The sequence below is a fragment of the Marmota marmota genome, unplaced genomic scaffold (assembly GCF_001458135.2).
Source record: "Marmota marmota marmota unplaced genomic scaffold, marMar, whole genome shotgun sequence".
NCBI lineage: Eukaryota > Metazoa > Chordata > Mammalia > Rodentia > Sciuridae > Marmota > Marmota marmota.
Genome location: NW_026000048.1, coordinates 10467733 through 10483208, shown reverse-complemented (window position 1 = coordinate 10483208; position 15476 = coordinate 10467733). Strand labels below are relative to the sequence as shown.

The following is a 15476-nucleotide window of genomic DNA, read 5'->3' as shown; positions in this document are numbered from 1 at the left end:
ATATATAAATATATATGCCTAGGCTTGGAGAATATTATCAACAGAAAATCTCTACGTGAGATGAGATGGCAATTCTATTTAGTTGGCAATATTTACTTAAATAATTCTGCATTCAATAGTTCATAACATTTCAAACTTAAGTTTTTAAAAAATTGAAATCCATATGCCCAACTCTAAAAAAAATAGCTAGTTTTTCATAACTGTGTTTTTATAAGTAGTACACCTTGTTCCTCATTTAGTGGGAACATCACTAATTTGAACCAAAATATAGCAGGAAATATTTGTAACTAAATTTTTTTAAACTTTGCCCTTTAAAACAATTTCCCCTCTGTTTCTTTCTTTGAAAATTAGGTCCTTAATCTTTCTCTAGGAATGTAGTAATGTATTTTGATATGTTGCTCTGCCACAACAGGTAATTAAACAAAATACTAAAACATTAGATAAATATATATTCTTCATGTAAATCAGTTATCATTTACTATTCTAGGGTCAATTCTTTTATCACTAATGTGAAAATAAAGATGATTTCAATATTTGAGAAGTTTGAAACAAAATTTTCCCTGTTCTCTGTCTACAGTGTCACTGTTTTACCTTAGAAATCAATGCTTATCTTATAAAATGAAAGATATTTGAAGACATGAGAAATGTTTGCGCTGCATAGAAATGCATTTTATGAGGACATAAGCATAAATCAAAAATCAATATATTACACAGAGACCTTTAACTTAACAACTTAATAGGCTATACAATAATAGTTTGTGACCATAATTTAAAGGGTAAAAGTTCTCAGTTGTCCTTGACTTTCTAAATGGTTTATCTACATTGATGCCAAAAGGGAAGGTAGGGATGAGAAATTATAATTTCCTTTAGCATTAAAAATATTCCTCTTAACTTCTCTTTCCTGATACATTCCATAAGTCCACCAAATGGGCAAATTTTAAAACCCTGAGCATTAAACACTGTAGAAGCAGGTCTGATCATAAGGTATTTGCCAGACTGATAATGGTATTACAAGAATTCTCAATCAATAAGTTTTCTTTCTGTAGTTAACAGAGAGGTAAGCAATAAATCTCTAACTTAATCCAACCAACGTAACTGCAAAATGCAAACATCTCTGCGAACAGCAGATACTCAATTTTTAAAAGCACAAAACCACAAACAAGCATTTCTAAAAACTCTTCATTCTGATAGTCTATACAAACAAGATTATAGGAGATAAAAAGGGTGTTGAGAAAGAAAGGAAAAAAAAAATCCCCAGACATGCATTAAGCTAGTTTGACAGCTCCATTGTTCAGCGGGTCCCATTGTCAGACCCAAAGATGTATTCAGTGCTACAATGTCTGCTAGCAAATAAACAAAAGACTACATTTTTCAAAGCAGGATGCCAATTCTATCATAATTCTCTCTCTGTTTCCCAAAAGGTCAGTGGTGCCTCCTTTTTGGTATGTGAGAGAACCCCAACACCGATGCAGGAAACAAATATTTGCTTTCTATACATGGGGACCCAGGACGCCATGCATGAATAGAGGTCTCCAAACAGGTACACATTTGGCATACAGGATAAAGTGATCCAAACCTGGTAACACAGGAGGACTATTTAGGTAGGCTAAGTCCAGATTAGAGCGGTATTTGGAACGCAAGTCTAATATGGAGTCTCCTCAGCTCCTTTTTCGGTGATTATTCCATGCAGAGTGCATAATAATGAAAGAGCCTTAGACATTGCAAAGGAAAAGACGAACCAAGAGCCAGATTCGGAGCCCTTAAAATGATCCACTGGCCACTCACACATAGCAGCGAGCAAATACATGATCTGCTTTCAAAAGGTAACTAGTACAAATAGAACTCGCTCACAGCAGTGCTTTTCCTTTCTCTAGCTTGCTCTCTCCCAATCTCTTAGTCTCAATTTCCTTCCCTTCTCTCTCTCTCTTTAGATTCTTTTTTTCTCCTCTTCTCTTCTAAGATAAGAAAGCTACTTGATTCAGGGCATGATTATTGTCTCAGCCAGCTCTAGAAACTAGAAAAGCACACATTAAACAAAGAACACAACAACATACCTTAAAAGCAGCTCTTCATTTCTCATAGTAACAGCGGATTTGGGACAGCGCATGCTTTCTACACAGATAGTCTCAACAAAAGCCAGTTCAGAAGTACGCTCAAACATCAATGCCACAGTCGCTGTTCACTAATGCGCCCTCTCTCTCTCTTTCTCTCTCTCTCCCCCCCCCCTCTCTCTCCACTCTCTTCCCTAGTCAAATGCTGGATAGTAGAGCAAAGGGGCTCCTGCAGATTCACTAAGTAGAAATAATCCTCTCTGACAAGTTATGTTGTCTCGGCATATTTTTACACTAATACACTGTGCTGCCTATAGGGGTCTTGTTTGCATTCACTCAAGCCTGGCTGGTGTTAGTTCTCCTAATTACCATCTTAAAAAACTGGACAGAAAATTAAGCAACTTGGTTACCTTTTTCTTATACATTTAATAGCAAAGCCAATTTCCCAATTTTCCTTTGCTGTCAACTGTCAGCGGGCATTGCAGATGACTAACGAAAGATTGGGATAGGTCAGTGTGCTCAAAAGCATTTTTGTCTCTTTTTTTCTGGGACACTGCATTCACAGTTGGATTCATCTGTTCCTCTCCTCTTGTCCTCAGGAAGAGTGACAAGGTCAAGACCCTTAGCCCCACCCTGGACCATGGATGTAGAGGACAGAGATCGGGGGACTTGGAAATGTTTTAACTCTCTGCACACCAGGGTTCTCATAAATCACAGCATAATTCACCTGAAGCAGAGGATCTAAAGCAGAGAGTCACTTGCAAAGATTGTTGGCCCCATTGAAATCCTAATTGACAGAGGAGTATCATCCTCAAAAGGCCATTGAGTTGCTCTTTTCCAAAATAAGAAAAATCTGCTTCCTTACTTCAATATACTCCCTAGGCTTTGCATGTAGAGGAAACCAGAAATACACACTGTACTTCTGTTTTTTGGAATTAGAAGCATTCGAGGCATATTAACCAAGTAAAATAGCTAGTTAAACATACACACAAGGAAAAAACTAGATACTGTGGACCAAATAATCGGTTGTCCAAAAGTGCAAGTTAAGGAGCCGCTTCAGGAGATGTGTTCTGACCGGAAGTCAAGAATGTTCTTTGCTTGGATGGAACATCCTAGAACAGCCCCAAACAGACCTGGGTCACTGAACACTGGCCTCCCTCCCATCCTGCATCAGCACAATGGTGCATGTCAGTCATGATCTGGATTCTCGGCATTAGCAGAAAAAATAAGAGTCAGGAGAAAATTGGCAGACTGTGTTCCCACCTATTTCAGAGTCTGGAACACACAACAAAATCTTGCTGGATCTTTGACCTCTGAACTTGGTCTTGGTCCACAGCCAGGAAGATGGAGATTATCCTGGGATGCACGTGTGAAGGATCTTTAATTTCTGTTGCACACTAATCCTGTGTAGCACATCAACGGGACTAAGGGATAACAGCAAAGTAGAATCATTCGCCATCCCTATGTCCAGATGGCAATAAGAAGACATGGTAAATCACTTGACAAAGGTCAGATCATGAAACAAAATCATGTCCCTAAAACAATCTCATTTTTTAACTTATCCTTGCTGCATTAGAGCATATGAAAGTTACGGAGTGAATATATATGAAAATGAGTGACCTTGTCAGAGAATGATAGCATAAAAAATCTAAGATGTTCCTTTGAAGTGGGAAAAGCATTGTGTAATGAGCTTGGAACCAGAGAGGCCTTAGGGAGATAGAGTGTGACCCTCTTCCCCTCCAGACTTGTGTTGAGTGCGGGGCAGAAGGCTCTTGACCTCTCTGGGGCTCTCTTTGCCCTGCGGTTAAATGGAGGCAGTGAATGCAAATTTGTTTTAAGGCACATGAAGAGCTTGTAATGAAACTGGGTGTGTGTGGTCAGTGCAAACATTCACAAAAAATGGAATGATTGCACTGACATCTGGCATGGGTTTTGTCTATTTGAGAAGGATAAAAATACACTGCTTAGCCCACAGGCCTATTCTGCATATATCCATATAATTTCTAGTGGTGTTAAACTATGAGGCAAGCATTAACATATGACAATAATGCATTCACTTATCTATAAGTAGATTCTTCACATTGGAAGCCAGTAAATGAATTATGAATCCGTATTAGTAATGACTGGAATTGAACCAAACCATTAAATATTTTATACTCTCTCCACTTCCTTTTTAGTCTAGAGACCTGAGTAATGAGAAAGCTATTGAGGTAAGAGTTTAGTACTTGTTCCAACTCCCCTAATATGACAGATTGAGGGCCTTACATCCACCAGTTGCTTGTGCTAAATTGGGATTATAAAGATGAGTGAGTGGAAGGAAGGATGTTATTTATAATATTCACATATTGTATATTAAGTCTTTGACCCCAAATGCATGTTGAATAAATCTTTGCACTTTGTACTGCTACCAATGGAATATCTTTCTGGCTGGTACTTAATAAACACTTGGATAAATATAAAAGAGTGTATTTACTTTTAACCACTGGAACTGTGATGTTATTTTATTTTCTAAATTCCTTTATGTGGTTTCCTTTACAAAGATGTAGAAAAAAAGTTTTTACTCCAAGTTGGGCATTGTTTGGCACAGATGACAACACTGAAAAATTGCTTTTATGCTCTTGTGTTTTAAATTTGAAGACCTCTGCTATATTTAACAGCTCATTTAATCCATGTAACACTGTAGAGTACACAGAGCTGGTACTATTATCCCCTCGGCTGAAAAAATTCAAGTACAGGAAGATTGAGTGACTTATCTGCAGAAGTACAATAATGACCGAATTTGGAAATTCAGTCTCCCAATCATAGGCCAATCCAGTGCCCCTACCATACACAGTGGCTCACAGACACTGCCTGGTGAGACATGGCTTTTCAGGAGTGTTAAGTGGAATGAGTCTGACACTTTTCTAATGTATTAGTAATAATCTGAAATAGTAAATTAATGAAAAATTAGTTAAAATATAAGTCTCAGATAATAGTAACATGTCAATTCCTTGCAAGCTTTATTCCAAGTGAAGTTTGAGGCTAGACAGACTAAGAATTTCTGGGAACAAATTATTATTCTTTGAGGTCATTGACAATAGGAGTTAATTTTTAATAATCTTGATTATTACCAAGCTAGTATTATAGGGGAAAATTTTTCAAAAAAATTATGGCATAAATAAAAAGAAGAGTACCCTCTACTTTCATAACCAAGAAGATGTTTTTAACTATATAAATTAAATTTTTAGCTTACAATGAAGACTTAGCAAGGGAAACTCTAGGAAAGTGCTACAATGTGGAGATAGTGGTAGGAGTAGAGAATCAGCCAGCTTCCTGACCTTTCTAGATTTGAGTTTCCCAGACATTTTTAAAGGTAAATTATATGTGCCTTTATTTATGTTGCAAGCAATTTCCAGAATTAAAAAACCAAATGTTCAAGTATAGCACTAATTACTCTGTTTTCTGCCTTCTGTGCCTTATCTTTGCATTTTGATATTAACATTGCAAAGTAATAGCACCATTTTAATAGGAGTTGATAATATGAAGTGTGCTAGGGCCGTAGGGTCTTGGCAGGACAGATTTGTTTGATGAAAGATGGGACACTACAAAAGTCTACCCTGCCTTTTAGATCCTTAACTTCAAAGAACAATCCTGAAGTGTGGAGGCATCAAGGACATTACATTTATTTAGGTGCTAGTTTCAGATACCAGTAATTGCCAGGTTACTTAAAAACATCATATTATTATGAAAGAGGGAAAGGAAACACAAAGAACATATGAAGTATATATAATGCAATAACCAAGGTCTAAAAGAAATCGATTTCTAGAATACTAAGTGTCATGATCATAGTAGGTACTCAGTAAACTTGATAAACACATGTCAATGGATGGATTTTCTTCTACTCTGCTAAAATTGAGCACAACACCACAAAGTTCTTGGACTCAAATTGTTCACCTCACAGGAAGGATTTCTATTGGTGCAATAGAGGCCAAGAGTGAAGTCTGCACAGGGTGGGGCAGGAGCCAAGAACTAATGGAACATGGTATAATCCTGTTCCTTCAGAACCCACTGATCCCTATTACCTTGTCAGAAAAAAACTTCCAAACCCAAAAGGATATAGGGATCACAAGTCACTACCTGAAACATAAGACTGACTGTTGATTTAAAGTAAAATCTCAGCAGTGTTGGGAGAGAAAGGATTTCTTGGTAATCTGAGGACCTATGTAATTGGAATTCCTTGCATTTGAGGCACTCAAAAACTACCTACCACTCACATTTTAGAAGCAGAAGGCAGCAGCCATCCCAGTGACAAATCCAAGGGCTTTAAAATTCAAATGGACACTCCCTGTACAAGTGGTGGGACAATTTATTCATTTTCAAAATGAAGCCCTTTACTAGGATGAATGGAGCATATGGATAAATAATTAGCAAAAATAGATGCAAAGCCCCTCAAAATGATAGGGTCATCTTTATCAATAAGTACATGCAAATAATAAACCACGAAGTACTTAGAACTCCTAGAAGTCTCTTGAGGACAGGTACTAGATAAACCTAAGAGGTATTAGTATAAAGAGTGATAATGGATAAATTTATGTAGGTAGACAAAAGTACCTCTAAGAAAAAATGAAGAAAGTGAAGGATTTTTCCATTAAAATAGACAACCATAAGTAGCCAAGTCAATTTTTAAAAAATGGCTTTAGTCTTTGAATTCTTAGAACTTAGCAAATACCACAGTCACAATGGAGTGGTCATTTTTTGCCTAATATTTTGCCAAAAGCCATTCTCAGGCAGACGAGAAATCTTGAGATAGCCAAAGGTAAGATGGAAAATGGATCAAGTATATTCTTGCTATTTTTAAGAGAGACATATGCACAAGCAACCATTTTTCTGTCTGTTCAAACTGGTACGTTAGAGAAAGAGCATAACTGGACCATTTTCTAGGCATCCTAAAAAAGGAGTTTGGTGCTTCTCTGTTTTTAGTGGTTTTCATTCTAGAGAATCCTGAAGAATAATTAGCACAACATTAACAAAGACCACAGGTGACCTGACCAACTTTCCTTTCTGGAAGGTGAGACCAGGATGAGGATTCAATGTGATTACATGATAGAAATGAAAGAGAAACCTAGATGGTCTAGGAAAGATGGTTTTGAAACCCACATACTATATCTACAGCTCCTATAGCCAAGTGATTTAAGCATTACATTTCTTTCTTTATCACTTTCTGAAATTTATCTACTTATTTACTTGTTTATTATCAGTTTTCTGCATATGAATCTACATTGCATGAAAACATGGACTTTCTCCTTTTTACCCCCACTGTAGAATAAGATGTAGCATATGGTGGTCACTTTGATAGATATTTGTTCCATGGCTGAATTTCTTTGTGAATCATTTGTCTTAAGTTATTTTGGTTCAGTGGCCATTTCATTTAATTCGTGCAATACATACAAAGCCCAATGAGAAGCTTGAAGTCATCAAGTCATTAGGCCACATCATGGGAGGAGACAGAGAGACTAGGAAGGAATTGTTCTCAACTTTAAGAGCTTCTCACATGCCTAGAAGTGGAATGATAAGCTTATTGTTTTCATAATTAAGAAAAAAAAACTTTAAAGCATCCTTTATATGGGTGCATAGAAAATAAAGTAATAAAATTACATATTTCCATCCTTACTTTCTATAAAGGCTGATATTTAGAGAGGGTAAGACTGGCCATGGAGAATCAGATGCATACGTGAATCCCAGAGAGTCACTGTCAATGAGAACAGGAGAGTGATTTTTGTGGGATCTTATCAAAAGCAGGAGAGTGATTTTTGTGGGTGAGGAATAGAAATCAGAAGTCAGACTGATTTTTGCTTCCTTTGTTTTCAGGAGTAGGTCTAAATTCATGAATCTAACTTTTCAGTTGTCCACAGCTCCATGTGTGGGCCTCGCTTCATTTCTCTCCACGTCTCCTGCTCTCTGCTTCCCTCTGGCCTCAGCAAGATCTAGAGGAAGTTGTATTCTTTTTTGTTCCACTCTTTGGCTGCTATTAAGAACAGAACAGTAAATGCTAATACATTTCCTTAAATCAGTTTCTAATGAGTTGTAGCCTTACTTTTTAAAAGTGCATTGAATCTGGTTTTGCTTTACGTGAACTGCAACCGTACTGTGACTTCTCTATTCCTACCATTGAATGTCTTAACATGGTTAGAGCACATATGGTAAATGTTTTAAGAACATGATTAAGTCACATTCTTTAAGACGAAGATCCTGGCAGGTGACGATAGGCCACAGAAGTAATGGAGACAAGAGAGAAATTAGTCTGTGACCAAGTGAGAAAGATTGCATTGAAGACTTTGGTGATAAGAAATCATGAAAGATTTTGGGCTCTAGAAAGTTCACTCTGGTTTCAGTATGAAGCACGAACTGAGAACAGGGAAGAGTCTGGAGTTAGGGATGAGGAGAGAGGGCAGTTGGGAAGCCACTAAACAAGGAAGAAGTGATGAAGCTTTGCAGGGAGGTTATTCTCTGCCTTGGTCACTGTCTTTTTCAGGCTTGTGTGAGATCTCCAGATGAGATTAAATCACTCAGTTCTCAAAGCAATCCAGTAAACTGATATTGTCATCCACATTACACCCCCCAAGGAGATTGAGGACGTTGGAGATTAAGAAAGGTCCAAGATGACAAACCCAGGAATCTGTAGAGATGAGAGGAAAGCCAAGCTCTTTCTGCCGTTCCTTATTCTGGGGCAGTAACTTCAGAGGGAGGAGAGGGGCCTGAGTTCTCTTAGTGGGAGAAACAAGTTGTAACCAACTGAATGGGTGGAATGACAAAAATGGAGGAGTTGAAGATAATTCTGATGTTTCCAATCTGGTCAATTTGGCAATTGATGATACTGTTGACCAAGAAGAAAACCCAACAAAAGGTAAATCAGGGTTGATGGGGAAGATAACTTATTCCTCTGAGCATAAGCTGAGCCTGAGATGCCCGCAGGCTGATCTTCCCAGTGGAGGAGGCAGTCAGAAATACTGCAGTGGATGAGATCAGCCAGGAAGAGAATAGAGGATGAAAAATAAGAATTGGACTAAGACCAGAACCCCAGGGTGAATCAAAAATTGAGGCGGTCACACAGGAGGATGCTCCAGTGAAAAAAGACAGCCACACATATTACACAAGGGTTTAAACCTAGTTTGAGAATAAAAATATATACACATAAAGTTGAGTTACCTTGCTGTAAACGATATCATGAATTATTTGTTTGGATGCTAAATGGAAATTCAGGGCAGTATGAATAAGAGGAAGGAAAATTTCAGAAACTAGTTGGGAACTAGGGCAATAATCCTTGAAGACTGGCAAGTGTTAACAGGAAATGGGCTACTTCTGCACTTGCCTGAAAACTTGCTGTAAAGGGAGGCAGGCAGGGGCAGCGGTAGACCCGAGAGGTCAGACTTGCTTGCCCAGAAGCTGGCCAAACATTCATCTGCTGACCTGGACTTTGAGGTGGAAAAGAAATGGTCCTGCTGTCCTTCACCATCTCCTCTAATGCATAACTAAAAATATAATGTGGGGAGGGGCAGAGGCAGGGGCCTGCATCCGGCTCTCAGGTCAGGAAAGCAATGGTGCAGAACGAACTCATATGCTTCCAATAGGCTGCTTGGAGCCAATATTTCCAGAAAGCAATAGCAAAAGTGGTTTTTGAAGGTGCTTGTGAATTTTGCCCGATAAGGATTTCAAACGTTGTAAGGATTTATAAACTCTAGACTTGGATAAAATTTGCTGGGTCACTTGTTTTAAACTTTAAACTTTTTAAAGTAAAGTATCCTATCTTCAAAGGAAAGTACCCATAACTGTCCAGCTCACTGAATATTCACAGACTGAAAATAGCACCCATATTTTTAAAAAGTGTCCATTTAAAATTCCATAACAAAGCTGAATCTGATGAATATAAATATATATGAACCAAAATGCATGTGAGTAAAAATTACCCGAAACAATGGGGGTCAGTTTAACTACAATTTCTCTAGAAAGCTTCTAATTCCCCCATCTTTTCTATTCCTAACTTAGGTCACAATTATCTCTTCAGGAATTTCCCTATCTCCAGTCTCTCTGGCTCTTATCCCTTCTGTGCATTTCAGCCACAGTTATTTAACATTGAAGATTGGTCATAATTGTCTCTTACATAGAATTCATGGAAGGTTCCCTCTGCCCTTCAAATGGAGTCCAAGTTATGTCATGTGGTTCATACTAGGCCCACTTATATCCACAAGATGCACCCCATATCTCCAACTAGTCTCTCAGGTTTTTGCACCTGCATACTGTGCTCTTTGCCCTTGAACTTCCAATTCCCCAAAGATACAAATTCTTTTGCCTCCAAGCTTTGTGTTTATGCTATTTCCTACTTTTCAAAATTCCAATTGTCCCCACCCCCTCACCAGGTTTATTTCTGTGTATCTTTCAGGGCTTGAATTAAATATCAAAGTGCTGAGAACAAAAATAAATGTTCAGAAATACTATATGGCGGCCTATATGAATAAGTTAAGGACATCATCTTACCTATAAAAGGGAATGAATACAAAGGTGCTATAATCGGGTCTCAACTGAAAAATTGAAAAACAAAACCCCAAATCCTGTGATTAATAAAACAAGTCTCACTCCCTTCCCCAGGACTATAAAATTAATTTTTAAAGTTGAATTATACTATAGAGAATTCCAGAGAGGCACTAGACAGCCCCTGCACTCAAGGAAATGATTATCAAGCTAGAAGGACACGATTCACCTATGAAACAAAGAACAATACAGTCTTCACTGCTGTGGGACTTTAAATATCCTAGGAGCTCTAAGGCAGGAAAGATGGCAAGAGGTGGATGGGATAGCCAGAGAGACTTTCATGGCAGGATCAAACTTGGAAGAGTCTTGCAGGTCATGCTTCCTTTTGGTTAGGACATGGAGGGAAAACATGAGGACATCTCAGACAAAGACCCATCTGAGGTATTTCATGTGGGAGATCACGCAAGCATAGATAGAATAGCATGGATTGTCAAATGCAGAGAAACAGACTCTTGGAAGAGTCAGGTCATACAATGACTCTTGTGAATCAGGCAAAGGAATCTAGATTCAAAGTGGTAAATGATGGAGATTCCATGTAACTTCTCCATCAGTAGATGAGAATCCTCACTGAACACACCAATGAGAGAGTGAAAAACAGATCAGGCAGCTGGTAGCCCACAGGTAGACCATAACGTTACCAATTAAATATAAACAACTCTCCCAGAAGAGAAAAATAACCAGTGTGCCACTATGGGGTAGAACAAAAGAAAGGAAAGCAACCACAGAAAGAATGAAACATCCCCTTCCTCCAGTTGCTTATTTATCATTGACAACCCTAGCCATGTTCTGCTGTCTAGATTGAAAACTGCCAAGATACTTGCATTAGTTCCTGGGGGCTGGTGGCTTAAACAACAGAAATCTATTCTGCAGTTCTGGAGGCTGGAAGATCAAGGCGTTAGCAAGGTGGTTTCCCTTTCGTTCCCTCACCTTGCCTGACAGTATTCTTTTCCTTGTGCCTCCACATCTCTAGTCTCTTCCTCTTCCATATTGATTGGGGCCCCATGCTTATGGCTTCATTAACTTTAATTACCTCCACAAAGGCACTATCTACCAATAAAGTCACATTATGTGATCCTGGGGATTAGGACTTTATATGTGAATTTTGGGAGGATGTAGTTGAGTCCACCATGATACCTAATACTTCCAGAAAGCACTGAAACCAGAAGTGACCTCTGTTTCCTTAACTCCTCTTTAGAATCATGCATCACCAACCCCACTTCTACAATAAGCCTTTCCCAAATTCCTTCTGCAAAGATGCCCCATCATCTCCTTGCCATGCATTCTCCTTTGCTTAAATTAGCAGGTTAAAGTAATCAATTTTGACTACTACTATATTCCCTGTGGCTTTGGGTATTGGCTTTTTACCATATTTCCATATTTCTGATACTAGCCTTTTTCATTCTTCGTGTCTGCCTTAATTGCCATTTCCCCTTCCCGATTAAGTCCTGATCACTCTTAAAGACTGAGTTCAAATGTTACTTACCCTGAAAACATTTTCTAATGTTCTCCTGCAACATGAATTAGATGCTTCTTTGGATGGCTTTGTAATATGCCCACTTGTCTACGCTAAACTACATTTCCCAGAATTCACTTGTTAAAAAGGTTTCTAGTTCCAGTGAGCTACAAGGAAGATTCCTGGAAGACTCAAAAGACAGAAGGAAAGCAACAGTCCTTTCCTAGCTCACATGCCTTGCAGCTGATCTGCTGACTTGCCTCTGTTGGTGTGAAGCTGCAGCTGGATCTGTAACTGCTCTGCTTTCCCTCATTCTCCCTGAGCTTCTCTGAGTTCTGGACCATGTGTGTGTTTAGTTTTGTTGCCAAGGTCACTTAGAGGTAGAGGCAAGAGGAACTTATAAGCATTTTAGTCCAACCTCAAGAGGTTCCAGCTTGTGTTTGTGGGTTCTAGCCTCTTCTTTATCTCCCTTGCTTTACCATTTTCCCCTTCTTGACTAGTTGGGTCTATGGACTTCAAGGTCCAACATCAGATGCAGAGAAGAAATCTTCATAGAGACGGCTTAACCTACTGTCCAATTGTGTAATGTCAAGTCCCTGTAACAAATAATTATCATCTATCTATTCATCATATTCTATCATCTATTGTCTTTCATCTACCTATCCATCCAACTGTCCACCCTCTATTGTCTATCCATCCATCACCTATCCTTTCATCCATCATCTATTTGTCTATCCGTCCTCTTTCTACCTACCTACCTACAGTCTATCTCTCCATCATCTATCTTCTATTTATCTACAAGCTACCTATTGGTCCTATTACTGTTTCTCTGATTGAACCCTGACTCATATACCCCTCCTCTGAATATTTTTCTATATTTCCTCTAAACCTTGGGCAGACTTCATTTGTACCATTTGTCATGCTTTGTTGTCATATTTTGTGCAGTAGATTGGACTATTTTGTCAATTCCTCATGGCTTCCCTCTATCATGTGACTTTGTGGTATACTGGAATGGGTGGGATGTATGCCCTCACATTGATCTTGACAATGTGATTAAATATGCTTGTGTGGTTTGATTTGGGTTTTTATACATTGTGACCCATCTTGAGAAAAGCATGCCCCAGGGAATCCGCTACCCCTTCCATCTGGGCCTTAGAACACACACATGGAGAAGATCTGAGCCCAGCCCACAGTGGGAGCCAAGCTCAGCTGACTCATAGCCTGAAAGAGAGCCACCCAGCATAGATCTGCCAAACCACCCTTGATCTGCAGACTTGCCAGTATAAGAATAAATATTTATTGCTGTAAGCCAACATACTGTGGAATAATTTGTACGTAGCCTTATTGCAGCAAGCAACTAGTCAATTCACTTTCTCCTCTGCGTCTCAGTTAGCATGGCTTTTTGAGATCAGGAACCACACTGATTAATTTCCTTAGAGATCAGGAACCACACTGATAATTTCCTTATCTACAACCCCTACTAAGGTGCCTCATGCACAGTAGATGTTCAATAAATGTTTGCTGCATGATAGGATCAACAAATGACCAAATGATTGAACAGTCACAAGGATGACTGGCATGTCAAAGTGGTATTTTAGAAAGAGAAACCCAGGATGTTATTATATAGGCTGGAAGTGATGGAAATGAATGGAAGCAGACAATAGGCATCATGTGGCCATGCATAATTATTGGAAAAATTATTTTCCTTTTTCCCCCCAGACACTCCAAAATTTAAAAGGCCCCATGGGTGCTGTTCAAGCTTTTTTTCTTTTGGTGAAAAAAAAAAAGATTTTTTTCTTTTGGTGCTGGGGAATGGAACCCAGAGTCTTGCACATGCTAAGCATGACCTTTACCACTAAGCTATACCTTCAACTATCCTGTGATCCTTGAAGAACATTTTGTTACTCTCTAAAATCTCTCTCAAGCCTGTACCCCCTGTCTGTAGCCATATATAATATTAGGAAAAGTGACAGAAGATAAAAAGTCTAAAATGCCTCCAATAAAACAGAAAACAAAATTACTTAGGAAGTAAAACTTTCTTATTTTTCCTTTATATAACTTGGTTTCTGTGTAATCATCTAATTTGATCTGGGCAGTTCATGTCCTTCTTGATCTACTGATGGTTTGTGTTGGTGACATACAGTGTAACACCACATGTGAGACTCTCCAGGCTCTTAATCTGGTCACCAGAGGTCTCTGCAGCCTGTTCCCCTCCATCTCCTCAGTAGCAGTCATCCCAACTGAGACTCTTGTCACATTCCCTTAGCACATGTGTCATTGGCCTGTCATTAGAATTGCTTCTTAGGAGACAGCTTGAAGGATGCCAGATTCATTAGCTGTGTTCAATTGAACTTTGCAAACCCTTTTCTTACATTGAGCAAACAACACACATATAAAAACGTTGCACCCAACACCATAGATACCCACGTGTCTTCCACTGTGTTTTGGAGAACAAAGAAATAGTATGCATTTTGTTTGGTGTCAATCATAACCTGAGATTAAAGCTGCTGTTTAATGCATTCAAAAGTTACACCCGCCCAAATCAGGCTTTCTCTGTCTAAGCTCTGAACTTCAAAAGGAATATTTTATAGGGAAAACACACACACACACACACACACACACTCACACACATAAACAATGCACTTGCACATAAACACGCGCACACATGCACACACTTCAAAAAGGTGCTGTAAACACTTGAATACATTTCATCCTTGTTCCTATAAATGAGATCCAGTGCTGGAATGCCTGGAGAGTCATCAGGGTTGTGCAAAGCCACTGAGAAATGCCCCACAAGATACCCAAACCATGTTGATAGAAGTAGAAAGGGTCAGTTGGTACATATGGGGGCAACTTCTTGAATCCAACTTCCAGGCTGTTTCAAGTTGAAACAAATCTTATTTTGTAACAATTATTTACCCAGAAATCTCTGGAAGATCATTTCCCTTTTAGTCTATCTTTAGCATCTTGCTACAAATGAAACTTATCCATATAATACACTGAATTCCCACTGAGTGTATAATATTGTGCTACTAAAATTTTACTATTAAAATGTCCATAATTTAGATGCCATTAACTCAGATTTAGTGATAATTTGGACATAGAATATCATTTTCTGAAAAGTAATGTCTGTAGTTTTTAATGATTATAAAAGCAACTCTTGTTTACAATATTGCTTAGAAATATTGATAAGTATAAAGGAGAAAAAATTATCAACACCTAAATTAAACTGGAACAATATAATTGTTTTACTTTTGGCATATTTCCTTTCAGTCATTTTCACTGCATATATTTCATCTTTTTATATAGAATTGGGATAGAATTTTAAATATTTTTTATACAACATGAAACAGTTTTCCCATGTAACCAATGACTTTGAAAATATGCTTTCCAAGGATTGCATATTA

The 15476-nt window shown here is 38.4% G+C and overlaps 1 protein-coding gene and 1 long non-coding RNA gene across 21 annotated transcripts in view; one reads left to right on the top strand and one right to left on the bottom strand.

Annotated features, from left to right (window-relative positions):
- Positions 1-4512, top strand: part of LOC125619581 — a 10223-nt gene extending 5711 nt beyond the window's left edge. For all 3 annotated transcript variants that reach the window (XR_007351121.1, XR_007351120.1, XR_007351119.1), the window contains 2 exons: positions 1422-1540; positions 3388-4512. This is a non-coding gene — a long non-coding RNA (uncharacterized LOC125619581). The remainder of the gene's footprint in view (positions 1-1421; positions 1541-3387) is intronic.
- Positions 1-15476, bottom strand: part of Celf2 (CUGBP Elav-like family member 2) — a 788139-nt gene that overhangs the window by 310908 nt on the left and 461755 nt on the right. For 2 of the 18 annotated variants that reach the window (XM_048812775.1, XM_048812774.1), the window contains exon 1: positions 2055-2479. The exons of 9 other annotated variants lie outside the window; for them this stretch is intronic. In XM_048812775.1, coding sequence (XP_048668732.1) covers positions 2055-2161 — 107 coding nt within the window. In that variant the 5' untranslated portion in view covers positions 2162-2479. Of the gene's footprint in view, positions 1-1576; positions 1602-2054; positions 2482-15476 lie in introns of those variants that run through there. 7 more of the 18 variants (XM_048812773.1, XM_048812776.1, XM_048812763.1 and 4 more) reach the window with 7 other exon arrangements.